A 27,924-nucleotide genomic window follows, 5' to 3' on the forward strand; every position below is an offset into this window, starting at 1 on the left:
AGAGTAAAGCTTGTGGCTTTTTGAGGTCTTGTGTAGACACAAACCATAGTGTTCAAAGTCATTCAAATGTCAGATGTGTGAATTTGAGAGAAAAATATTTTGAAATAGTCAACAGTTGATTAAAAGGCACAGATTGAAATAAAGTGGTGTAAAAATATTCAAGAACAATAAATTGGAATAAGAAGAATACATGAAAGGTATATAGTAGATAATAAATGTTTAAAAGACAAAGTATAAGAATGTATAATAACTCTTATGCAAACAACTACAAAGTTTGAAGAGCTGATAAGAGAAAGACTCAGTGGGTTGATGCAAGGGCCAGCACCACCCTTCCTCTAGGAGATGAGTCGCCTATTTGATGGGTGGGGCGGGATGTGGGAGCATTTGGTAATAGAAACTCCAAATAGGTCTAGAGTTACCAGAGCAGAGGAAGCTGTGTTTAAACTTCTCAGAATGTAGCTCATGAATTTGCAAGGAGTTATGTGCCCTACAATGACATGTGAATTGCAGATAAGCAGTGATAGAGGGCCCTGTTTGGGGAGGCTGACTAACACACCCAAGTCAGAGGATCTTTGAGTCCCTACTCTACAGGCCCACCCCACCTCCCCCCACCACACCCTTACCACCACCACCCCCCCCACACACATATAGAGGAATCGGAGGGGTCTAAGAATGAGCCAGAGGATCCAGTAGAATCCAAGTCTGGATGGAGAGGTTGCCAAAAGTGCCAGAGACAGCTAGGTTCCTTCCCCAAAAATGTACACTTTCTTTCCATTCTGAGAGGTGACGTCTGAGCCAGAGGCTGCGCTTCCCAGTCTCTTTAGCATCCAGGTATGGCAATATGTCTAGTTACTGTTGATGGAATGGGAGTGGAAGTGAATAAGAAGTAAAAGAGCTGTCCCATATTCTTTCCTCTTCTTCTGGTTAGAAGAAAACATTCCAAGTCCCTTGGGTGATGGTTCCCGTATCCAGTTTGAGAACCACAGTGAATTCACCAAGGGCTACCTAGAATATGGGCTTCCCTGGTGGCTCAGATGGTAAAGAACCCACCTGCAATGCAGAAGACCTAGGATATGCTAAATATTCACAGGAAATAATAGTATCAGTGGAACATACCACAATGAACTAAAGGGAACATTTGAGATATAAATCTTTGAGGAAAACATAGTACCATCTAGGACACTGAGTAAATTACTACTTATAAATTGTTTGATCCTAAATAATTAATAAAAGAAACTGTTAGATATTTCTTTTGGCCTGCAGTCCCAAGATTCTCAGGGCACTATGAACCAAGAAAGATGGGGACATCTGCTTTAGGGAATGGTGGAACCACAAATGAAAGGATACCAGGTTCTTAATTCCCACATGACAGAAAGCCGCCAACCAATAAAGAACTCCCACACTAGACTGGTATATGAGTCAGGTATACATTTCAGTGGCATTAACCATTGAACTTTGGGAGTTTGTCGTTACCTAACTAATACACAGAGCATGTAGGAATCCAGATGTGAGGACAAGAGCCTCAGATGTCAACAGTGGATTCCTGCCACTGCTCTACCACAAGGAGGACCAGAAGAGATGAACTACATCTCCCTGGAGGCCACCAAGCCAAAAAGATGACTCACAGAGTAGATGCGCTCTACCCAGTCAGTACATAAGCCCCCTGAAACAAAGATGAACCCTAAATAAAGGGGCAAAGAATATGGAGGAGGTGAAGAATGCTTAGAATTTAGCCCAAATGAGATTGAGTAACAAATTCGTCATGCTCAAATTTTTGCCATCGGTGCATAAGTGTTTAAATGCTAAGTTAATTACACCTTTTGGAAAAGAAACAGGCTTATGGTGATGTGTTTAACAATTTGCATAGAGATCTGATGTAATTGTTTTATATCGTTCCTAGCAAGACAAATGTGTTCGCCCTCTAGGAAAGGTGCCTCTTTCCCTCCCTTCCCATCTCCCCTAGACCTCGGTTAAGCTCAGAAGAAAGATGGAGAAGGCGGTGCCTTGGTCCCCAGGTGGATGCAATCATAGGTAAGCAGGGCTCTGTTACAGCACTGATGGCAACTTCCGGTGCCTGTTTATTTGTAGGGCTTTGTCGCTCCTGGCCTGCTGGAGACCGTGGTCTTAGTGGTCTTTATACCAGCTGTACCGGACGCACAAGGTGGGCTCAACAGAGGTCTTATTGGATGAATAAAATGCCTTTTGCCTACTTCACAATGTCACCTAGGGCACCGTCTGCCGCCTTCACAATGTCCCCCAAGGCACGGTGTTGCCTACTTCACAATGTCACTTTCACCTGACCCCGCACAGAAATGGGGACTTCACAGGAGTTTTCTGGGATATCACTGGTTTCAGCTCCATCTAATCTGAATCACTCGCCAGTGGTGGTTCCAGCCAATGAAGTTTTGAAAAGCAAACGATCCGAAGTCCTGAGCTGCAGCAAATGGATTTAGGTTAAACAGCGGGGATGGAGAGGGGTACTAAACCCTGAGTTGCAAGCACTTGGGAAGCCCTCTCCGAAAGGGCGAGGAATTGGAGCTGCGTGTAGGCAGGGGTATGCATTTCTACACTGCCCAGGACGCCCCGTCTCCGCTGCTGCAGACCAGTGGCCGGCCCTGGAAGCCAGCGGTGTGGACGTGAACTGATCTGTCCCAGCCCTGGGTCGCCAAACCGCTCGACGGAGTGCGGAGAAAGCAGCACGTACGTCCCAGGAGTGCAGGAGGGGAACCGGCCCATCCCGGCTCACGGGGCGCTAGAGGGTCAGAAAGGACCCGCCCTTCCCAGACGGGCCCAGCAGGGCGAAGGTTGTCCTCAAGACCACGTGAGGCTTCCTCGCCCCTAAAAAGCCCCAGGCAGGCCGGGCTTATGAGAGAGGAAAGTTAAGAAGGACGCCCGAAACTCCGCGTCTGGGCGCCCCGCTGCCGGACCCAGAGCCTCTCTACCAGCAGCTGCCTCGTCCTGCCGAGCGGAGCGGAGATCGCGGCCGCCGAGCAATGCCCCGCCACCGCCGGGATGAGCGCCTCGGGCTGCCCCCGCCGCCGGCCCGGCTACCGCTGCTCCTGCTGCTTCTGGCCGCCGCGGTGCCTCTGAGCCAGGCAGGTGAGCCGCGCGCCCAGAGTGCCGCCCCGGCTGGGGGCGCTGGGAGGGACCCCTGGGAGCCCGCGTGCTCCCCTCTGCGCGCGTGCCGCCCTGTGCGCTCGAGTCCACTCAAGTTGACTTCCCGCGGGTGTCCGTCTGTTTTCTGGATGGAAGCCAAGGAACGCGCTTCTGCCGGGAGGTGGGGGGACGGCCCGGGTTGCTCCAGCCCTGCTGGCGCTCGGGCATGGCCCCGGACGAGGACTTGGGGGTGTGTTTCTCCGAATTTGGAAAGTGCTGGCCGGAATTCTTGGCAGACAAATAGGTTCGCTCCGGTACGGCTCTTGGCTTTGCTGATTCTTGGCTGATCCTAAAAGCGTTAGCCAAAGGACATCTAAATATATTTATTCTCATCATAGAGTGTGATCCAGGTTGCTACTTTTTTTTTTTTTTTTTTTTGGACAATGGCTTTGGTTTAAAGTGTTGAGAAGTGCAACCTGGTATTGTTAGCTTGAAATGTGCTAGGCAGTGTACCCAAGGATTTATGTTCTTTCAGTTACTGCTCACTGCAGTTCTAAATGGGCTTGCAAGGTGGCATAGTGGTAAAACAGAATCCGCCTGCCAATGCAGAAACCGCAGGAGGCGTGGATTTGATCCCTGGGTGAGGAAGATCCCCTGGAGAAGGAAATCCACTCCAGTTTTCTTGCCTGGGAAATCCCATGGAAAGAGGAGCCTGGCAGGCTACAGTCCATGGGGTGGCAAAGAGTCTGACACGACTTAACCAGTAAACAACAACAATAACACGATCCTAAATAGGTTTATTATCCGTATTCTACAGATGAGAAAGTTTGAGACTGGGCAAGTTCAATGATTTGCATAAAGATACACAGCAAGTGGAGGCAGAGCTGAAATGCAAAACGGCATGTACTTGGCTACTCCCCTCTTAATAAAACAGGTTTTAAACAAGGTTTTATCCCTACAGGTATTGACACTGAACTGTACCCTTTGCTTCAAAAGCAAAAGGAGGGTGTGTGTGTGTGTGTGTGTGTGTGTGTGTGTGTTGAGATGGGGGGGAGGTCTGGGTTTTGTCTGTTTCACTCCCAACGAGTAAAACTAAGATTAAGTTAAAAAAACAAACAAACAAACAAAAAAAACACCTGAAAGACTTCAAAAGTAACGCATAAGAGACAATTTATTTAAAACGAGAGAGGATTCATTTTATTTCCTAATCCCCTTTCTGTGCTGACCTTGCACAAGACTAGGGTGGGGTTCAGCAGGGCTATCCCTTCCTAAAAGCGCCTTATGGGTTCTTGTTCTACTGTCTTCCATCAACCAGTGTGTGCAGTTACCAGATTTCAAAGCCTTAGCTTTCGCAATGTGCCCACTTATCACTCTTAAATTTTTCCAGTCTCTGAAGCTGCCTCAGCTTCTGAGCTCAGAATTGATCACTCCCTGGCTCCTGACCGTGATTTGCTTGCACGTTCTGGAGGCGGTGGTGTCGATGTCGCCTTGTGCCGCACTGAAACTGCTCAGTTTTGAACACACCTGGGACAGGCTGGGGAGTGCCCCGGAAATGGAAATGGCGGTTGTGTCTGAAACGATGGCAGAAACTTTTCTCCCTTTCCTGGTCTCCTTTTATGTTATCGGAATTGTTTTAAATGTTCCGGTAGATGGAGTGGGCAGCCTAAAGAATGAGGTGGGAGACATTGTTTTTCTGAAGATGGGGCACTGTTTATTTAGGAAAATATCACCCTGCAAGAAATTGCTTCTTAAACTGAGTCACCGATTCTGGCCTCAGTCTATTATAGGCTTCAAACATAATCACATTGCATTTATCTTTCCAGACTGAAATCCCCACGTGTGTTTTAGGATGCCTCGTAAATTTTTCTTTTCTTTTCTTTTCTTTTTTTTTTGCCCAGCGGCTTGTGGCCCCAACCAGAGACTGAACCCAAGCCATCGACAATAAGAGTATGGGGTTCTAACCACTGGACAACCAGGGAATTACCAGTTTTCCTAGTCATATGTATAGGGCAGTCAGGTTGTCACTAGGGAAAGAGATGGGTTGGCTGCCAAGACACTCATAAGTGGCATGTGCCTTGGTAAAGTGAGTTTCAGATCTGGCCCTGGGTTTCTCCGGGATAGACTCTAGAAATTCATTCTTTGCAGTTTTCCAGAGTTGATCAGATACAGGAAACTGATTTTTAACAATCCGATTACTTGTGTAGCCTGCTCTGGGCACATTCTCACTGTAGTCAAACTACCTGGGATAAAAAATATATCAGGGATTCTCAGGCTGAGGACCTGATTCATCTGCCTCTTACTAGGACTGGGCACTTCAGGCAGTACATAACTGCTCCTTACCGGTTACTGCTTGCCCAAAACAGCTGGTCACAGACTCTTTTTCCACTCTTCCATGGTTTACCAGTACCACTTGAGATTAAGTGACTGCCTGTCTAGACTAGCTAATCCCTTTAAGTGGCTGTCAAGGAGTCTACAGTCCTGGGAGTTGTTCAGGCTCCTTAATTGACAGCAGACTTGTGGTTGAGGCCAATCTCAATAGATCCTTGATCTCTGAGGGCCTCCTTATTTCCAGATTCCCTGTGGAAGTTGCACCATATGTTCACTCTTTCCGTGGCAGGTCTTCATTCTTGGAAGTCAAATATTAGAGAGATGGGTTGGAATTGCAAGACAGAAGCCATGGGGCCAGACCGCCTATGTTTGAAGCCTGGCTCCAATACTGACAAACTGCATGACTTTTAGCCAATTATCTAATCTCTCCATGCCTCAATTTCCTCATCTGTAAAATGGGTATTATAATAATACCTATATCGTAAGTTTGTTATGAGGAACAGTGCCTGGCACATAGTGTGAAAGTCCATCAGTCATGTCCGGCTCTTTGTGACCCTATGGACTATACAGTCCATGGAATTCTCCAGGCCAGAATACTGGAATGGATAGCCTTTCCCTTTTCCAGGGGATCTTCCCAACCCAGGGCTCAAACCCAGGTCTCCCACATTGCAGGTGGATTCTTTACCAACTGAGCTATCAGGAAAGCTTAACTAGCTAGGGCACATAGTAGGGGCTATATAATTGACTGTCTATTATGACCAGCCATGGGAGTTGCTTTTCTCTGAAAAGGCATCATGGATCTCTTGATAAGAAAGTTCATGGATCTCTTGATAAGAAAGTGAAAGTGAAGTCGCTCAGTTGTGTCCAACTCTTTGCGATCCTGTGGACTGTAGTCTACCAGCCTTCTCTGTCCATGGGATTTTCCAGGCAAGAGTACTGGAGTGCATTGCCATTTCCTTCTCCAGGGGATCTTCCTGACCGAGGGATCGAACCCAGGTCTTCTGCATTGCAGGCAGATGCTTTACCCTCTGAGCCACTTGATAAGGCAACAGAATTGCTGATGATAATTCTTGTTCAGTGAAGTAATAACTCGTTATAAAAACAGATTTTCTTAATCATGGCCTAACATTTTGGGGAGTTGGGGTGCATACCAGTACATTAAGCAGCTCTTTCAGAAAGCACTTTCCTGGGTTGTAAGTGTCTGAAGTCATCATGATTATTTTTGCCAAAGTGCAATTTTATTAACCATGGCTGCTTTACAATTTCCCAATACTTTCCTGTTTTGGGGGGTTCTGTGGTGACTCAGCTAGTAAAGAATCCACCTGCAATGTGGGAGACCTGAATTTGATCTCTGAGTTGGGAAGACCCCCTGGAGAAGGGAACAGCTACAGTATTCTTGCCTGGAGAATTCCATGGATTGTAGAGTCCCTGGGATCAAAAAGAGTTGGACGCGACTGAGCGACTTTCACTTCACTTCACCTCACTTCCTGTTTTTCTGTTCCATTTTTTTTTTAATGTGGTAATGTATTATCTTTTTAAAAAACACACACATACTTTTTATTTTACATTGGAATATAGCCCATTAACAATGTAATAGTTTCAGGTGCACAGCAGAGCAACTCGGCCATATATATACATGTATCCATTCTTCCCCAAACTCCTTCCCATGCAGGCTGTTTCATAACATTGAACAGAGTTCCCTGTGTTATACAATAGATCCTTGTTATAAGCTTTAAATACAGCTGTGTATACATGTCAACCCCCAGACTCCCTCATTATCCCTTCCCTTCACTCTTTGCCCTGGTAACCATAAGTTTGTTCTCTATATCTGTGAGTTTGTTTCTATTTGTAAATAAGTTCATTTATATAATTTCTTTTTAGATTTCACATATAAGCTATATCGTATGATATTTCTCTTTCTCTGTCTGACTTCACTCAGTATGATAATCTCTAGATCCATCCATGTTGCTGCATTTGAGATTATTTCATTCTTTTTATTGGCTGAGTAATATTACATTGTATATATGTACCACAGTTTGTTTATCTGTTCCTCTGTCAATGGACATTTAGGTTGCTTCCATGTCTTGACTATTGTAAGCAGTGCTGTAATGAACACTGGGGTGCATATATCCTTTCCGATCATGTTTTCCTCCAGATATATGCCCAGGAGTGGGATTGCAGGGTTGTACGGTAGACCTATTTTTAGTTTTTAAAGAAACCTCCATACTGTTCTCCATAGTGGCTGTATGAATTTACATTCCCACCAAGAGTGCAGGAGGGTTCCCTTCTCTCCACACCTTCCCTAGCATTTATTGTTTGTGGATTTTTTGATGATAGCTATTTTGACTTGTGTGAGGTGATGTCTCATTGTAGTTTTGATTTGCGTTTCTCTTATATGGCTGGTTGGCATCACTGACTCGATGGACATGAGTTTGGGTGAACTCCAGAAGTTGGTGATGGACAGGGAGGCCTGGCATGCTGCAGTTCATGGGGTTGCAAAGAGTCAGACACGACTGAACTGAACTCTCACATCTCAGTTGTTGAACTGAATCAGGCAAAGGCTGAGAAGTCAGTCCTGTGCTAATTAGAGCATCATGAGTGACAGCTGTGTGACCACAGATGCCTCCACACCTGCCACGTTGACTAGGAAAGATGCAGGGTGCAAGCATAAAAGCATCTCATTTTTATCTCCCCCAGTCCCATCAAGCTTCTTCAGTGGAGCCAGAAGCTTTCTTGTCTCTTGGAAGAAATCTAGAGCAAGTTTCGACTTTTCTTGTCACTCTGTTCATAATAGCAATCAATACCCTACTCCCTGTAATGGTGAAAATCTCCAAACTCATTTGAAGAAAAAATCTCTTTCCTTAACTGCTCATTTTCGACCTAGCTGTCGGCGTGGACAAGTGACACTGCCACCTACCTCTTAGTCTTCCTAATGCAGCTCCTCCTTCTCACTGGGCTGCACTGGCCCCTCCAAGCTGCAGGAGCTGAGGGGAGCACGGGAGGTGAGGGCAGTTGGGCCCACCCAGGCAGTCTGGATGCTCTCTGGGACTAAGAGCATCAGAAGGGCTTTGCTGGCCCACAGTCATGGTTTGTGAACTTCCACATGCTACCCCCATCACATGGGTAAGTGCAAGTCCCAGGCTGTCATGTCGGACTCCTTTCACCCCTGGAATTTCAGGAGTCCACCTGCAACTCCTTTTGTCCATCTAAGCAGAAGTCAGGGAGAAGGATATGAAGCAATATTCTCTGATTTGTTTTTCCTTTTTAGGAATGACTGAAACTTTGTCCTAGTAGTTTGGTTACACTTGCTGACTCTTTTGGGGCATAAAAACAGCAAGGTATCATTGCAAGTGCAGTAAGAAAGTAGTAATGAATTTGTGGGCATCTGAATATACCAGCTACCCATCTAGTCAAGGCTGTGGTTTTTCCAGTGGTCATGTATGAATGTGAGAGTTGGACTGTGAAGAAAGCTGAAGAATTGATGCTTTTGAACTATGGTGCTGGAAAAGACTCTTGAGAGTCCCTTGGACTGCAAGGAGATCCAACCAGTCCATTCTGAAGGAGATCAGTCCTGGGTGTTCTTTGGAGGGAATGATGCTAAAGCTGAAACTCCAGTACTTTGGCCACCTCATGCAAAGAGTTGACTCACTGGAAAAGACTCTGATGCTGGGAGGGATTGGGGGCAGGAGGAGAAGGGGGCGACAGAGGATGAGATGGCTGGATGGCATCACCAACTCGATGGACATGAGTTTGAGTGAACTCTGGGAGTTGGTGATGGACAGGGAGGCCTGGTGTGCTGCAATTCATGGGGTCACAAAGAGTTGGACACGACTGAACTGAACTGAATACTTAGCAATGTTGAACGTCTTTTCATGTGCCTCTTGGCCATCTGTACGTCTTCTTTGGAGAAATGTTTATTTAGGTCCTCTGCCCATTTTTTGATTGGGTTGTTTGTTTTGGATGGTATTAAGTCACATTAGCTGTTTATAAACTTTTGAGACTAATCCCGTGTTGGTCATGTAATTTGCAAATATTTTCCCCAATCTTTGGGCTGTCTTTGGTTTTGTTTATGGTTTCTTTTGCTATGCATAAGCTTTTGAGTTTAATTAGTTCCTATTTGTTTTCATTTTTATTTCCACTACTCTGGGAGGTGAATCAAAACAGATATTGCTGCCATTTATGTCAGAGAGTGTTCTGCCTATGTTTTCTTCTAGGAGCTGTGTAGTGTCTTTAATCCATTTTGAGTTTATTTTTGTGTATGGTATTAAAGAATGATCTAATTTCTTTTTTTTTTTTTCACATGTAGCTGTCCAGTTTTCCCAGCACCATTTATTGAAGAGACTATCTTCCCACCATTGTGTAGTCTGGCCTCCTTTGTCATAGATTAATTGAGCACAAGTGCATGGGTTTATTTCTGGGCGCTCTATCCTGTTCCATTGATCTATATATCTGTTTTCCTGCCACTACCATACTGTTTTGATGACTATAGTTTTGCAGTATAATCTGGAGTCAGAGAGCCTGGTCTCTCCAGCTCTGTTTTTCTTTCTCAAGATTGTTTTGATGATTTGGGATCTTTTGTGTCTCCATACAAATTATAAGGTTTTTTGTTCTAGTTTTGTGAAAAATGTCATTGGCAATTTGATAAGGATTGCATTTGATCTGTAGATTGCCTTGGGTAATGTAATTATTTGGACAATAGTGATTCTTCCAATCCAAGAACATAATATATTTTTTCATCTGTGTCATCTTTGATTTCTTTAATCAGTGTCTTATAGTATTCCATGTACAGGTCTTCTGCACCCTGGGTAGATTTATTCCTAGGTGTTTTATTTTATTTTTTTAAAGCAATGATAATGGGATTGTTTCCTTAATTTCTATCTCTGATGTTTCACTTTTAGTGCATAGAAACGCAAGAGATTTCTCTGTATTAATTTTGTATCCTGCAACTTTACTGAATTCATTGATGAGCTCTAGTAGTTTTCTGGTAGTATCTTTAGGGTTTTATATGTATAGTATCATGGCAGTGTCACTTTTTTTTTTTTTTCCCAATTTGGATTCCTTTTATTTTCTTCTCTGATTGTTATAGCTAGGACTTCCAAAGCTATGTTGAATATAAGTGGCAAAAGTGGACATCCTTGCCTTGTTCCTGATCTTAGAGTAAATGCTTTCATCTTTTCACCATTGACTATGATGTTATCCGTAGGGCTGTTTTCAGTTCAGTCGCTCAGTCATGTCCGACTCTTTGCGACCCCATGAATCGCAGCACGCCAGGCCTCCCTATCCATCACCAACTCCCAGAGTTTACTCAAACTCATGTCCATCGAGTTGGTGATGCCTTCCAGCCATTTCATCCTCTGTATCCCCTTCTCCTCCTGCCTCCAATCCCTCCCAGGATCAGAGTCTTTTCCAATGAGTCAACTCTTTGCATGAGGTGGCCAAAGTACTGGAGTTTCAGCTTTAGCATCATTCCTCCCAAAGAAATCCCATGGCTAATCTCCTTCAGAATGGACTGGTTGGATCTCCTTGCAGTCCAAGGGACTCTCAAGAGTCTTCTCCAACACCACAGTTCAAAAGCATCAATTCTTTGGCACTCAGCTTTCTTCACAGTCCAACTCTCACATCCATACATGACCACTGGAAAAACCATAGCCTTGACTAGACAGACCTTTGTTGGCAAAGTAATGTCTCTGCTTTTCAACATGCTATCTAGGTTGGTCATAACTTTCCTTCCAAGGAGTAAGCGTCTTTTAATTTCATGGCTGCGTTCACCATCTGCAGTGATTTCGGAGCCCCCCAAAATAAAGTCTGACACTGTTTCCACTGTTTCCCCATCTATTTGCCATGAAGGGATGGGACCAGATGCCATGATCTTCGTTTTCCGAATGTTGAACTTTAAGCCAACTTTTTCACTCTCTACTTTCACTTTCATCAAGAGGCTTTTTTGTTCCTTTTCACTTTCTGCCATAAGGGTGGTGTCCTCTGCATATCTGAGGTTACTGATATTTCTCCTGGCAATTTTGATTCCAGCTTGTGCTTCTTCCAGCCAGCGTTTCTCATGATGTACTCTGCATATAAGTTAAATAAGCAGGGTGACAATACACAGCCTTGACGTACTCCTTTTCCTATTTGGAACCAGGCTGTTGTTCCATGTCCAATTCTAACTGTTGCTTTCTGACCTGCATATAGGTTTCTCAAGAGGCAGGTCAGGTGGTCTGGTTTTCCCATTTCTTGAAGAATTTTCCAGTTTATTGTGATCCACACAGTCAACGGCCTTGGCATAGTCAATAAAGCAGAAATAGATGTTTTTCTGGAACTCTCTTGCTTCTTCCATGATCCAGCGGATGTTGGCAATTTGATCTCTGGTTCCTCTGCCTTTTCTAAAACCAGCTTGAACATCTGGAAGTTCATGGTTCACGTATTGCTCAAGCCTGGCTTGGAGAATTTTGAGCATTACTTTACTAGCCTGTGAGATGAGTGCAATTGTGCGGTAGTTTGAGCATTCTTTGGCATTGCTTTTCTTTGGGATTGGAATGAAAACTGACCTTTTCCAGGCCTGTGGCCACTGCTGAGTTTTCCAAATTTGCTGGCATATTGAGTGCAGCACTTCCACAGCATCATCTCTCAGGATTTGAAATAGCTCAGCTGGAATTCCATCACCTCCACTAGCTTTGTTTGTAATGATGTTTTCTAAGGCCCACTTGACTTCACATTCCAGGATGTCTGGCTCTAGGTGAGTGATCACACTATCGTGATTATCTTGGTCATGAAGATCTTTTTTGTACAGTTCTTCTGTGTATCCTTGCCACCTCTTCTTAATATCTTCTGCTTCTGTTAGGTCCATACCATTTATGTCCTTTATCGAGCCCATCTTTGCATGAAATGTTCCCTTGGTATCTCTAATTTTATTGAAGAGATCTGTAGTCTTTCCCGTTCTGTTAGGGCTGTCTTGTACGGCCTTTATTCTGCTGAGGTATGTTTTCTTTATGGAGAAGGAAATGCAACCCACTCCAGTGTTCTTGCCCAGAAAATTCCATGAACAGAGGAACCTGGAGGGCTACAGTCCATGCAGTTGCAAAGAGTCAGCCTTGACTGAGTGACTGAGCATGTGTTTCCTTTATGCCCACTTTCTGGAGAGTATTTTTTAAATCATAAACTGGTCCTGAATTTTATCAGAAGCTTTTTCTACTTTTATTGAGATGATCATATGGTTTTTATTCTTTAGTTTGTTGATGTGGTTTATCACACTGCTTTATTTGTGAATATTGAAAAATCCTTGCATCCCTGCGATAAATCCTACTTAATCATGGTATTTGAGCCTTTTAGTGTATTGTTGCATTAGAATTGATAATATTTTGTTGAGGATTTCTGTGTCTGTGTTCAACAGTGATATTGGCCTGTAATTTTCTTATCTGTGTGGTATCTTTGTCTGATTTTGGTATCAGAGTGATGGTGGCCTCATAGAATGATTTTGAGAGTTTTCCTTCCTCTGCCATTTTTTCAGAACAGTTTCAGAAGGATAGGTGTTAGCTTTTCTCTAAATGTTTAATAGAAGTCACCTGTGTCCTGGACTTCTGTTTGTTGGGAGTTTTAAAATCACAGTTTCAGTTTCGGTGCGTGTGATTGGGCTATTCATATTTTTTATTTCTTCCTGGTTCAGTCTGCATCTTTTTAAGAATCTGTCCATTTCTTCCAGGTTGTCCCTTTTATTGTCATACAGTTGCTTGTAGTAGTCTCTTATGATATTTTGTATTTCTGTGGTGTCGGTTGTAACATTTTTTGCATTGCTAATTTTATTGATTTGAGTCCTCTCTCAATCTGGCTAAGACTTTATCAGTTTTATCTTTTCAAAGATAGGTAGCTTTTAGTGTTGCTGATCTTTGCTGTTGCCTTCTTTGTCTCTGTTTCACTGATTTCTGCTCTGATCTTGTTTTCTTTTCTTCTGCTAACTTTAGGTTTTGTTTGTTCTACCTTCTCTAAGGGCTTTAAGTGTGAGGTTAGGTTATTTGAGGTTGCTCTTGTTTCCTGAGGTATTGCTGTAAATTTTCCTCTTAGAGCTGCTTTTGCTACATCCTATAGCTTTTGGATCCTTGTGCTTTCGTTTTCATTTGTCTCTAGGTATTTTTTGATTTCCCCTTGGATTTCTTCAGTGATCCATTGTTTGTTTAGTAACATTTTGCTTAACCTCTATGTGTTTGTGTTTTATTGGTTTTTTTTTTCTTGTACTTTATTTCTAACCTCAAAGTGTTGTCGTTGGGAAACAACGCGTGATATGATTTCGGTTTTCTTAAGTTTACACTCACTTTGTGGCCAAGCATGTGGTCAGTCCTGGAGAATATTGCATGTGCACTTGAGCAACATGTGTTCTTCTGCTTTTGGATGGAACGCTCTATAAATATAAATTAAGTCCCTCTAGTCTAATGTGTTATTTAAGGCCTGTGTTTCCTTATTGACTTTCTGACTGGATGATGTATCCATTGATGAAAGTGGGATGTTGGAGTCCCCCACTATTATCGTGTTACTGTCAATTTTTCACTTTATGGCTGTTAGGATTTGTCTTATGAATTGAGGTGCTTCTTTGTTGGGTACATATATATTTGCAATTGTTATATCTTCTTCTTGGATTGACCCCTTGATCATTATGTAGTGTCCTTCTTTGTCTCTTATAAGTCTTTAAAGTCTATTTTGTCCTATAGGAGTATGACTACTCCAGCTTTCTTTTGATTTCCATTTGCATGGAATACCTTCTTCCATCCCCTCAATTTCAGTCTGTATGTGTCCCTAGGTCTGAGGTGGGTCTCTTATAGACGGCATATGTACAGGTCTTGTTTTTGAAGCCATTCAAACAGTCTCTGTCTTTTGGTTGGCACGTTTCATCCATTTGCATTTAAGGTAATTATCAGTATGTGTGTTCTGATTGCCATTTTCTTAATTATTTGGGGTTTGTTTTTGTAGGTCTTTTTTCTTCCTTTCCTCTCTTGTTCTCTTCTCTTGTGGTTTAATGGTCATCTTTAGTGTTATGTTGGGTTGCTTTTTCTTTTTTGTGGGTATATCCACTGTAGTTTTTAGGTTTGCTGCTTCTATGAGACTTTGATATAGCAGTCTATAGTTGCACAGGTTGTTTTAGGTTGCTAGTCTCTTTCCTACCTAGAGGAGTTCCTTTTGTATTTGCTGTAAAGCTTTTCTGATAATGTTGAATTGTTGACTTTTGCTTGTTTGAAAAGCTTTTGATTTCTCCCTCAAATCTGAATGATATGCTTGCTGAGTAGAGTATTCTTGGTTGTAGGTTTTTCCTTTTCATCACTTTAAATACATTGTGCCACTCCCTTCTGGCTTGCAGAGTTTCTGCCTAGAAGTCAGCTCATAACCTTATGGAAGTACCGGTGTATTTTTTTGTCATTTTCCCCTTGTTGATTTTCATATTTTTTCATTGTCTTTAATTTTTGCCAATTTGATTACCATGTGTCTTGCTGTGCTCTTCTTTGGGTTTAACCTGCCTGGGACACTCTTCACTTCCCAAACTTGGTTGAGGGGTTTCCTTTCCCATGTTCAAGAAGTTTTCAGCTATAGTCTCCTCAAATATTTTATTAGATCCTTTCTCTATTTCTTATCATTTTTGGACCCCTATAATGCAAATGTTGGTGTGTTTAATATGTCCCAGAGGTCTCTTAGGTTGTCTTTATTTCATTCTTTATTTTGTTCAGTGGCAGTGATTTCCACCATTCTGCTTTCTAGGTCACTTATTCCTTCTTCTGCCTCATTTATTCTGCTTGATTCCCTCTAGTATCTATTTAATTTCAGTTAGTGTACTTTTTGTCTCTGTTTGTTGTTCTTTAGTTCTTCCAGGTCTATATTAAACATTGCTTGCATCTTCTCAATCCTTGCCTAAATCATTTGTCCAAGATCCTGGATCATCTTCACTATCATTATTCTAAATTCTTTTTCTGGAAGATTGCCTGTCTCTACTTCATTTAGTTGCTTTTCTGGGGTTTTATTTTGTTCCTTTATCTGAGACATAATCCTCCACATTTTCATTTTCTCTAATTTTCTGTGATAGTGGTTTTTATTCAACAGGTTGCAGGGTTGCAGTTCTTGCTTCTGCTGTCTACCTTCTAGCAGATGGAGTATCTAAAAGTTTTGTGCAAGTTTCCTGATGGGAGGGACTGGTGGTAAGTAGAGCTGGGTCTTGCTCTTGTGGACAAGTCTGTGCTCAGTTAAACTTTAACTCACTTGTCTGCTGATGGGTATGGCTGTGTTCCTTCCCTCTTGGTTGTTTGGCCTGAAGCAGCCCAACACTGGAGCCTACAGGCTGTTTGGTGTGGATAATGGTGACCTCATGGAGGCCTCATGCCAATGAGTACTTCTGAGAACTGCTACTACCAGTGTCCTTGTCTCCATGGTGAGCCATAGCTGGCCTCCTCCTTCTGCAAAGACCCTCCAGCACTAGCAGGTAAGGTCTTGTTCAGTCTCCTATGGGGTCACTGCTCTCTTCCCCTGGCTTTTAATGTGCACCAGATTTTGTGTGTGCCCTCCGAGAGTGGACTCTGTTTTCCCCAATCCTGTGAAAGTCCTGCAATCAAATCCCACTGGCCTTCAAAGTTAGGTTCTCTGGGGATTCTTTCTCCTGTTGCCAGACCCTCACATTGGGAAGCCTGACATGGGGCTCAGAACCTTCACTCCAGTAGAAATTCTGTGATATAACTGATCTCCAGTTTATGAGTAGCCCACATGGTGATTATGTGATTTTATTTTATCATGATGGCACCCCTCCTACTATCTCATTGCAGCTTCTCCTTTGTCTCTGGATATGTGGGATATCTTTTTTGGTTGGTCCTAGCATCTTCCTGTCAATGATGGTTCGGCAGTTTGTTGTGATTCCAGTGCTCTCTCAAGGAGTGAGTGCACATCCTTCTACTCTGCCACCCTGAACCAATTCAAGGGCTTTACCAGTTTATCAGAATATGTACAAGGTAATTCCCAGAAATGGGGAAAGTGTCAGCTGAAGTGATACATAGCGAGGAAAGGAAGTAGATAGAAGTGTGAGGACTTGGTAAATGGCCTGAAGGAACAACATCAGTTTCCTTTTTAGGGTAAGAACATTGGGGTGCATGTATCTTTTCCTATCCGGTTTTTCTCCAGATATATGCCCAGAGTGGGATTGCAGTGTTGTATGATAGACCTGTTTTTAGTTTTTAAAGAAACCTCCATACCGTTCTCCATAGTGGCTGTATCAATTTACATTCCCACCAACAATGCAGGAGAGTTCCCGTCTCTCCACACCTTCTCTGGTATTTATTGTTTGTGGATTTTTTTGATGATAACCATTTTGACTGGTGTGAGGTGTTATCTCATTGTAGTTTTGATTTGCATTTCTCTAATACTTAGCAATGTTGAGTTGAGAATACCCAGATCAAAGCGGGTAGATGTTTCTTGCCTTCATCAAGGTAAGAACTAAAGGAAAAGGTGCTTATCTGAGGGTTGGGAATAGGGTGATTTTAGTTTGGGATGTGTGGAGTTTGGGATATTTTGAGAAAATTTAGGGAGGTTCTCTCATAAAGACTAACATACAAATATTTTGACTGAACATTTATTATAGACTCTGACAGGGCAAATACAAGCATGGCATCACATTTATTGATTAGACTTTAGCTAAAAACATTTTTTTAATAGATAAGTTTAGAAGAATTTCTGGGAGAAGTATTAATACTTATTAATCTTTATTATTAAATTTTGTTTCCTGGTCCTGAAACTTATAGAAAAGATCAAAAACTTTCTCCAGAAGAAAATTTAAAAGACCCTCCTCCTTCAGTCCTGAAATTGGGGCATATGTGTATGTGTTAGTTGCTCAGTTGTGTCTGACTCTTTGCAATCCCATGGACTAGCCTACCACGCTCCTCAGTCCATGAGATTCTCCAGGAAGAATACTGGAGTGGATTGCCATTCCCTTATCCAGGGAATCTTCCCAACCCACGAATCAAACCCAGGTCTCCTGCATTCAGGCAGATTCTTTACCATCTGAGCCACCAGGGAAGCCCCAAAATTGGGGTAGAAAATTTTAAATAACTATTTCTTGGTGATTTACTTTCCATAATATATGAAATTTTTATCTGTGAACTTCATCTTGGGTCTTGGTTCTGACACACAAAATAGAAACTTTAGTTTTCACACTTATTTAGACATTATTTTCACTTGTGTCACCTGTTTGGATTCCAAATTACAAAGCATTAACTATTGAAATAGAAAAAAAGGTAGTAGCAGCAATAATGTAGTGAATCTCAAGGAATTAATTTTGTTTAAGGTTTTAAGAATTGTTTACGAATACGTTTGTTTTACCTTTTTTTAAAAAATAGAGAAGGTTCCAGTTGCTTCTACAACTTAGGTCTCACAATTTTTTGGTAACTTAGTTTTAAGATGTGACTAGAAAATGTATTAATAATGTTATTATGTAGGTTTCTTGCACTACTATGAAACAGGAATTTACTTAATGTGGTTAAAAAAATGAAACTAATAGAGGTAGTGAAATTATGAGGAAACTTGAGTCTAACACTTGCAACTCCATGTCTGTATAGACAGCAGATATGTTATAATCTTCTTGGGAAAATTGTGAAAGTCTCTTGATTGAGAGAGAGAGGTTTGCTCTGAAGTTTGTCCTGCAGCCTTGCAAACACAGCTACAGTTCTAATATAAAGTAGTGTCAAGTTATTCAAACCAGGCCTAAGATATCAAAATTCTAATTTACAGTGAGAAATCAAGAATTAATATACCACAGATGTGATGTGAATCTGTCTCCAATGGTAACCTTCCAGCTAGTGTAAAGGCTGAGGGTTTGAGTGGCCATAGGGTAAAACATTATATTAAGCCCAAGGGAGTCAATACAATGAGATACATGATGCCACCCCTCATTCTTAAGAAGTTTATAGTCAAGTTTACTGCGACAAATACACCCAAATTCATATAACTAAAGAGAGATCTAGATGAGCAGTGAGCTTAGTGCTAAATCAAAATGGGGCAAAGTTGACTTTCTGTTGATGAGACTTTTGACAAGAACTCTGAGTTAAGCCAGCAGTGAAGAACCAGGTACACTTCTAGGAGGTGAAGGAAAGAGATCATTTCAGAGCCAAGCAAACCTGCAGCATTTTTATGTACCAGTATTTTGTTTCCTTCAAGCCATTTTTTAAAAAACTAATCCCTTTCAACCTTCTTTGTGTATTAGACACATTATTCAACCCATCTCATATTCTTCCTTTTATTCTAGCTTCACTCAGGTAAGCTGAGGCACCTCACCTTAGCCAAACTGCAAGAGCCCCCACTTTCTAACTCAGAGCTCCTCTGAAATCATAGCTGTTTAGCACTGGAGCATGTGCATAACTGGGAATGGCCAAAGGCCACCTTTGACCTATGCAGGATGTGAGTGGGTGGATAAATGCTCCCTCATTCCATCCCTGGGGTGTGGTCTTCAGAGGCTTATTCTGCACACCCCTTTGGACCATCTTAAATGCACCCTGCTGCTTTCCCTCCCTCTGTGGTTCACTGTCCTAGCCCCCTACTGCTGTTCTCTGGAGCACTTTGCCAAATGATTCTCTTTCCATTCAGAATCCCAGGCTCTGATTTATGGAGAGAGTGAGAGCTAAAATACCAACTTATGAGTTTGTTGCCTGGAGACTGATTATTCATTAGTTAGTTATTTTCTTAGTGACTCTGATGAAGAGACAAAGCAAATCTAAAAACCAGGTATCCATTTATTTTAAGTCCTTTCAGAGAAGGAAAGGTGCAAAGCTAGGGTTCAGAGAAGGAAGTTGAGTGACTGTGCTCATTGAAAGAGAAAAGCAATTCGAGGATCATAGTAAACTATTAGCTAGAACTAATCTGAATAAGTTGCAAGTTTTGCGTTTATATTTTCTCTGACATATGCTCTGCTTTCTCATGTATCTTTTTTCCCTCTATCTGACTGACTATATTAGGGTAAAATTGTATTGCTCAGGGTTGAAAACCACTTCCTCTTTCATAAATGAAACTTAGGTTCCAACTATGGGAAAAGTGATTTCGGCCGTGTATTACCGTTTTACAAATTCTAAGACAGTGTGATGAATTTTTTTTCAACTGAAAACAATTAACTTATAGAAAATATTAGAATACATAGGTAAAGAAAAGAAATTCAATTTGGGTGTTTGGGTTTTTACTTAGAAGTCAAAAATTGATGGGGCTTCTTTTCATCTTTATTTGTGGAAGAAAAAACTTTTTTTAGAAAATAATATTCTCAATCGTTCAATATTTATCAAGTGCATTGATTCTAAGGATGTTACTGTTAGAAATGTTTAAATCTCATTTTCACAAAGATGGCATTTGCCCCTTGGGCATCTGAATGTCCTCTAGGCTTCTTACCTGAGCTTGAGGACATAACGACTTGAGTTTAGACTAACTTCTGTGAATGTTCAGATAAATTTCACTTTGGGGTCAGGAACACACACATGTAATCTAGATCCATCACAGAAACATTATTGTGCCAGCTCTAGCATTCCCAGGATATGGGGTCATAAGCAAAAGTGGCCCCTACCTTCACAGAGCCTGCATAGAGCAAGGTTGAGATTAGAATTATGTGATATTTTTCTACCTTTTTGCTATTACAGTTTCCACACCAGTCACTTAACAACATGGAGATTTTCTTTTTTAATAGAAAAACATAAGGCTTAAACTAATCAAGTATTTAAGACAAAAATTTTTTTTAAGGCATGAGACTGGACAACCAGGAAGAGTTGATATATGGAGAAAACATTGAGGAATAGAGGACATCAATTAGGGGTAGCACAAGAAACTCAGATTTTGGCTTAATTCTCAAAGCACTTGCTAAATTGGTCAGTGTGTTAGCAGTAAATTTTTCTCATTGAATTCTCTCAAGGACTGGATAAAAAAAGAAATTTTTTTCCCCATATATGGGGGCACATGAATGTCAAAAAAAGCACAGATTTGCAGAAGTTTATTATTTGTGGTAAGAAAAGGGGGTAGTACCAGTAACAGTGAAACAGCCATCCTTTCTCATTTCCCTCCAAGTTCACTGGTGGTAAGGGTGGACGAGAATGCAGGAGAAAAGCTGGGAAGGGGCTGGAGGCAGTAGCATTCATGGTCCAAGATCAGTTTGGAAAGCACATTTATTATATTTGGGAGGAGAGGAGCAGAAAGGACGTTTCTGTGGATGTTGCCCACTATTATCCAACTGTGGTCAATTGACTCAGTAACAATTAGACTCTCTTTCATCCCCAGAAACCTGGTGAATAGGTATTCTGCACCTGCCTGTGTTTATCACTGTCCTTACTTCCACTTTACCATTTTTAAAGAAAGCCCACCATTATGGTCATGACTTGACTGAGAATAAATTGACTTTCCTGCTCAAGATCTTTCTTTAACAGTTATAACATTAGCTGATTAGTGCAGCTTGACCCAGTCCCAGTCTATCACCTTTTTGGGCCAAGGTGCCATGATGCTCTAACATTAAGATTCTAATTTTAGTGCTCATTTCATAGACAGTCTTCCCTGGTGGTCCAGTGGTTAAAACACTGCACTCCCAATGCAGGCAGCCCGGGATCTGATCCCTGGTCAGGGAACTAGATCTTATGTGCTGCAACTAGGAGTTCGAATTCTGCAACCAAAGATTCCACATGCCTCAGCCAAATAAATAAAATACTGAGTCAGTTTTGAATCTTGAAAGCAGACAACTGTATTTAAATATCGTATCTGAGCTTTCTAGTATCTTAACCACTAAAAACGTGGTATGTCCAAAACTAAACATATGCTCCCTCCCAGACATGTTTCCCTTCTGCTCCCTCTCTCAAGTAATGATACAATACCCATCTGCTGAGTTGCAGCCCAGAATCTGAGTCATTCTGGCCTCCTCCCACCTCCCTGATGACCTGAATATAAAGTTTCTCTTTAACTTGAGCGGCTGTGCAATGGTTTCTTAGGCAGAGAAATGAATGCTGTACATACCATTTCTTTTCTTCATTTCTCTCTCTTCCTATGTCCTCCTCCCTTTTATAGATATTTATTGAATACCTATGGCTTCCCAGGTAGCTCAGTGGTAAAGAATCCACTTAGCAATACAAGAGACATGGGTTCATTCCCTGGATTGGAAGATCCCCTGGAGAAGGAAATGGCAACCCACTCCAATATTCTTGCCTGGAAAATCCCACGGACAGAGGAGCCTGGTAGGCTACAATCCATCAAGTCGCAGAAGAGTTGGACATGACTTAGCAACTAAATAGCAACACAAATTGAGTAGTTCTTGTGGGCCAGACACTGTATTGGGTACTGAGGAAACACGTTCATAGGCTGGGAGCAGGAGCAGACGTGTAAATTACATTAGACTAGCAGACCTACATACAAGGTACGTAGAGCTTGTAGAGCAAGTCAGCCCCTATAAAGGGGGTGCTGCTTCCTGAGTCTTAAATAACGGTTTTGAGATTACTCGATAGTCAACAAGGGGGAAAATCTCAGGCAGAGGAAACAGCATATGCAAAGTCAGAGGTGTTGGACCAGCTCATGGTAGGCCGGAGAACTGTGTGTAATGGTTTTGAGATCACATGGAGTGAAAGAGGTGGTGGATGAAACTAGATAGGTAGGCAGAAACCAGGTCATGAAGGCCCAAGAGGATAAGTCAAAGAATTTTAATTCTAGGAAGTAGAAGCCATTGACAATTGGGGGTAGTCAAGTAAACAAATTAGTTTTGCATTTTAGAAAGGTCACTCTGGCAAAGTATGAAAAATGGATTAAAAGTCAGAGAGACTTGGGGGAAAAAAGCCTCTTCATAATTTAGACTAGTTGTGATATCGACACTAGCATAGAAATGGTCTTCCCTGTGTCTCAATAGTAGAGAATCTACCTGCCAATGCAGGAGACATGGGTTCAATCCCTGGTTCTGGAAGATCCCACATGCTGTGGAACAACTAAACCTGTGCACTGCAACAACCAAGCCTGTGCTCTAGAACTCGGAAACTACAACTACTGAGCCTGTGTGTGGCAATTACTGAAACCCAAGCATCCTAGATGCTGTTCTCTGCAAGAAGAGAAGCCACCACAATGAGAAACACACGCACCGCAACTAGAGAGTAGCCCCTGCTTGCCACAGCTAGAGAAAAGCCTGTGTGCAGCAACAAAGACGCAGCACAGCCAAAAACAAATAAATTTATTGTTTAAAAACTAGCACAGAAAGGTAGAGCTAGGGAGGCACTTACTAACGGGAGCACTATTTAGGAGGTTTTTATTAAATATGAGTTGTGGAGGAGAGAAGAGACCTGGATGGACTTGGGTTTTAGGCTGAAAGACACAGAGCTAGAAAGCAGAGGGTGGAGGATGTAATGGAAGAGAATATGAATTTTGCTTTGGATATTTTTAATTCCTAGTGCTAAAGGAATCATCTAGAAGGTATTATCCATTGTGCTGTTGGGGATAAAGTGGAACTCCTGGGAAAGGTAAGGAAAAGGAAAGTAGAGGAGGTGGTGATTCAGGAGTGATTGTTATTCCAGAGGCCATGGAAGGAAAGAGCTTTAAGAATAAGTGGTCACCAGGGTCATATGCTTTTGGAAGTTCATGTGACGTTAGGATTTAAGAATTTCATTTGTGATCCAGAGAGGGCTGCTGTGGTTGGTTAGCTTTGAGCTGCAAGACAGTGGAGCACGTTGATATCCTGAATGGGGATGAGCCACTGCAGAGAGGGAGTTTTAGGGTACATGATAAAGAAGATATAGGGTGCAGTGAAGTTCCTAATAAAAGTGACAGATCCACTTAAGGAAAGTGGTGGGACCCAGAGCATGGGTGGAGGGATGGAGAAGAGCAAGAAGGGTGAGATGGACACAGGAGCTGTGAGGATCAATTCACAAAATTATCAAGAACTTGAGGAATCCACAGGTGATAGCTTCTATCATTTCTACAAAGTAAGAATCTAATGTCATTTGTGAAGAATTAAGCAGGAGACCTCCCCTTCCATTGAAGGAGGCAGAAAGGCAACAGTCAGAAGGATGAAATCAAGGCATCTGAAAAGAGTTAACCAGACCTGGCTTCCAGCAACCCACTGACTCAGGACTTAAACCAGGCCCCGCCAAAGACTTTCTCCCAGTTCTACACTTCCTGGGTTCTGTTGAGTTTTCACCAGGCCTTTTTTCTCTCTTTTTTTTTAATACAAAAGAAAGAAGAGACTTTCCAGTATTAAGGGTGGGGAACTAGAGCATAAAATAAAAAACTCCTCAATCTTTTTTAAATGTCGTGTTTAAAAAAAAATTTTTTTTTTGGTCCATTGTCTCAAATTCATCTGATCTCCTATTAGCTCAGTTTTGGATACTGACTGCCGCCGACCCTCCAGGACAGACAGGCTGAGGACAACTTTATGACCCAGAGCCGAACAAGATGCACTGTGGGAGGTTACTATGTATCCTGAGAATAATTGGAACCACACTTTTTGGAGTTTCTCTCCTCTTTGGAATCACAGCTGCTTATATTGTTGGCTACCAATTTTTCCAAACGGACAATTACTATTTCTCTTTTGGGCTATACGGTGCAGTTTTAGTATCACACCTCCTCATCCAAAGCCTGTTTGCCTTTTTGGAGCACAAGAAAATGAAAAAATCTCTAGAAACCCCCGTTAAGTTGAACAAAACTGTTGCTCTTTGCATTGCTGCGTATCAAGAAGATCCAGGCTACTTACGGAAATGTTTGCAATCTGTGAAAAGGCTAACCTACCCCAGAATTAAAGTTGTCATGGTCATAGATGGAAACTCAGAAGATGACCTTTACATGATGGACATCTTCGGTGAAGTCATGAGCAGGGACATGTCAGCCACGTATATCTGGAAGAGCAACTTCCACATGAAGGGTCCTGGTGAGATGGATGAGTCACATAAAGAGAGCTCACAGCATGTCACCCGGTTGGTCTTGTCCAACAAGAATATCTGCATCATGCAAAAATGGGGTGGAAAAAGAGAAGTCATGTACACGGCTTTCAGAGCACTGGGACGGAGTGTGGATTATGTACAGGTCTGTGATTCAGACACCATACTTGACCCTGCCTCATCAGTGGAGATGGTAAAGGTTTTAGAAGAAGATCCCATGGTTGGCGGTGTTGGAGGAGATGTCCAGATTTTAAACAAGTATGATTCCTGGATCTCTTTCCTCAGCAGCGTGAGATACTGGATGGCTTTTAACATAGAAAGGGCCTGTCAGTCTTATTTTGGGTGTGTCCAGTGCATTAGCGGACCCCTAGGAATGTACCGAAACTCCTTACTGCAGGAATTTGTGGAAGACTGGTACAATCAAGAATTTATGGGCAGCCATTGTAGTTTTGGAGATGACAGGCACCTAACGAACCGAGTGCTGAGTCTGGGCTATGCAACGAAATACACAGCTCGATCCAAGTGCCTTACGGAAACACCTAAGGAATATCTCAGATGGTTAAACCAGCAGACCCGTTGGAGCAAGTCCTACTTCCGAGAGTGGCTGTACAATGCAATGTGGTTCCACAAACATCACCTGTGGATGACCTATGAAGCCGTCATCACTGGGTTCTTCCCTTTCTTTCTCATTGCCACAGTAATCCAGCTCTTCTACAGGGGTAAAACTTGGAACATACTCCTCTTCTTGTTAACTGTCCAGTTAGTGGGTCTCATAAAGTCATCTTTTGCCAGCTGCCTTAGAGGAAACGCCATCATGGTCTTCATGTCCCTCTACTCAGTGTTATACATGTCAAGTTTACTTCCCGCCAAGATGTTTGCAATTGCAACGATTAACAAAGCTGGGTGGGGTACTTCTGGAAGGAAGACCATTGTTGTTAATTTCATAGGACTCATCCCCGTAACAGTTTGGTTCACAATCCTCCTGGGTGGTGTGGTTTTCACCATTTATGTGGAATCTAAAAAGCCATTCTCAGCATCGAAACAGACAGTTGTAATTGTAGGAACATTGCTGTATGTATGCTATTGGGTCCTGTTTTTGACACTGTATGTGGTTGTCATCAAGAAGTGTGGCAGGCGGAGGAAAGGACCACAGTACAGCGTGGCGCTTGATGTATGATCTCACATTTGGTGTTTGCAGTTATAGATGCAGACACATGCTCACAGTCTTCACCCCTCCAGGGGACTGCGTGGTGTCTTGGAATCAAATAATGCCTCCAAAGGAGACATATCGCTGCTACTAGGACTTGAACAAAGACATTTGTATGGGCTTATTTTAATTCTGCCACGCAGGCAGAGTCGAGCAGGATGAGTCAGATTTAACCTGATATTTCTATGAACATGGGAAGAATTCTTTGTTCATGCACTCTTTCTACTTTACGTTTGCCTGACAGTGTTGTGCCCTATCGGAGAAGGCAATGGCACCCCACTCCAGTGCTCTTGCCTGGAAAACCCCATGGACCAAGGAGCCTGGTGGGCTGCAGTCCATGGGGTCGCGAAGAGTCGGACACGACTGAGCGACTTCACTTTCACTTTTCACTCTCATGCATTGGAAAAGGAAATGGCAACCCACTCCAGTGTTCTTGCCTGGAGAATCCCAGGGACGGGGGAGCCTGGTGGGCTGCTGTCTGTGGGGTCGCACAGAGTTGGACACGACTGAAGCGACTTAGCAGCAGCAGCAGTTCTGCCCTATATACCTCACTAGTGATGACTTACATGGGTTGTTGTTGTTCAGTAGCTAAGTTGTGCCTGACTCTTAGAGACCCCATTAATGGCAGCACACCAGGCTTTCCAATCCTTCACTATCTCCTTGGATTTGCTCAAACCCATGTCCACTGAGTTTATTATGGAAGAAAAGGATTTTGAAACTCAAGGGAAATTTCTTTCAACATATACAACCCTAACTTATGGACTGTGTTGATAGCTACTTTTTTTTTTTTTCAGAAAAGTTTTCTGTTTAACTACCAAGTGAAATGCCAAAGGATATTTTACAGGCCATACTTTTATATAATTGTGCTGTTTTAGGAGTTTGTATGCCAATCTTAAAACAAATTGTGCATATTTTTATATTTTACTCCTCTGCCAAAATTCACCTATTCTTCCTTTTTTAAAAATAAAATAGATTCTGAAAGAATTCATACTTGAAAAATGTCTACCCAAAATGTGAAGCTTGGTTGACTGATATTATTCATGATAGAAAGAATAAAGTGTTTTTCTTTCTGACTACCTTTAAAATTGAATAGTTTATTTCTGTGAAAAGGTGCTTAAACTTTCAATATTTTAACTTTTTTCATTTATTTTATTTTTTAATATTTATTTATTTGGGAGCTCTTGTAACTGTTTATTTAGTTGCAGCACACGGGATCTTCCAATTTCATTGCAGCACGTATGATCTTTAGTTGAGGCATGTGGGATCTAGTTCCCTGAGCAAGGCCCCCTACATTGGGAACAAGGAGTCTTAACCACTCCCACCGGATCAGCAGGGAAGTCCCTTTCTTCATTTATCTTTAGTAAGTTCAGTTCAGTTCAGTCACTCAGTCGTGTCCGACTCTTTGCGACCCCATGAACTGCAGCACACCAGGCCTCCCTGTCCATCACCAACTCCCGAAATTCATTCAAACTCACGTCCATCGAGTCGGTGATGCCATCCAGCCATCTCATCCTCTGTCGTCCCCTTCTCCTCCTGCCCCCAATCCCTCCCAGCATCAGAGTCTTTTCCAATGAGTCAACTCTTCGCATGAGGTGGCCAAAGTACTGAACTCCTGATTGCCAAATTCAGACTTAAATTGAAGAAAGTAGGGAAAACCACTAGACCATTCAGGTATGTCCTAAATCAAATTCCTTATGATTATACAGTAGAAGTGAGAAATAGATTTAAGGGACTAGATCTGATAAGACAGAGTGCCTGATGAACTATAGACGGAGGTTCTTGACATTGTACAGGAGACAGGAATCAAGACCATCCCCATGGAAAAGAAATGCAAAAAAGCAAAATGGCTGTCTGAGGAGGCCTTACAAATAGTTGTGAAAAGAAGAGAAGTGAAAAGCAAAGGAGAAAAGAAAAGATATAGGCATCTGAATGCAGAGTTCCAAAGAATAGCAAGGAGAGATCAGAAAGCCTTCTTTAGCGATCAATGCAAAGAAATAGAGGAAAACAACAGAATGGAAAAGTCTAGAGATCTCTTCAAGGAAATTAGAGATACCAAGGGAACATTTCATGCAAAGATGGGCTCAATAAAGGTCAGAAATGGTATGGACCTAACAGAAGCAGAAGATCTTAAGAAGAGGTGGCAAGAAGACACAGAAGAACTGTACAAAAAAGATCTTCACGACCCAGATAATCATGATGGTGTGATCACTCACCTAGAGCCAGACATCCTGGAATGTGAAGTCAAGTGGGCCTTAGAAAGCATCACTATGAACAAAGCTAGTGGAGGTGATGGAATTCCAGTAGAGCTATTTCAAACCCTGAAAGATGATGCTGTGAAAGTTAAGCTTTAGTAACATTCAAATGTCAAAGTCTCTCCTTCTTATAAAAGATGAATGAATTGCCTGAATTTATTTTAGCAAT

At 42.2% G+C, this 27,924-nt stretch overlaps 1 protein-coding gene and 1 pseudogene across 2 annotated transcripts in view; both read left to right on the forward strand.

Moving 5' to 3' along the window:
* The first annotated feature begins 2,111 nt into the window (after positions 1 to 2,111).
* The window catches only part of PLBD1 (phospholipase B domain containing 1), an 87,357-nt gene continuing 61,544 nt past the window's right edge, over positions 2,112 to 27,924 (forward strand). For both annotated transcript variants that reach the window (XM_069585659.1, XM_069585660.1), the window contains exon 1: positions 2,112 to 3,099. In XM_069585659.1, the coding sequence (XP_069441760.1) occupies positions 2,994 to 3,099 (106 nt within the window). In that variant the 5' untranslated portion in view covers positions 2,112 to 2,993. The remainder of the gene's footprint in view (positions 3,100 to 27,924) is intronic.
* Positions 19,711 to 27,498, forward strand: LOC138437782 (hyaluronan synthase 2 pseudogene; annotated as a pseudogene).

Source organism: Ovis canadensis, chromosome 3, assembly GCF_042477335.2.
Source record: "Ovis canadensis isolate MfBH-ARS-UI-01 breed Bighorn chromosome 3, ARS-UI_OviCan_v2, whole genome shotgun sequence".
Classification (NCBI taxonomy): Eukaryota; Metazoa; Chordata; class Mammalia; order Artiodactyla; family Bovidae; genus Ovis; species Ovis canadensis.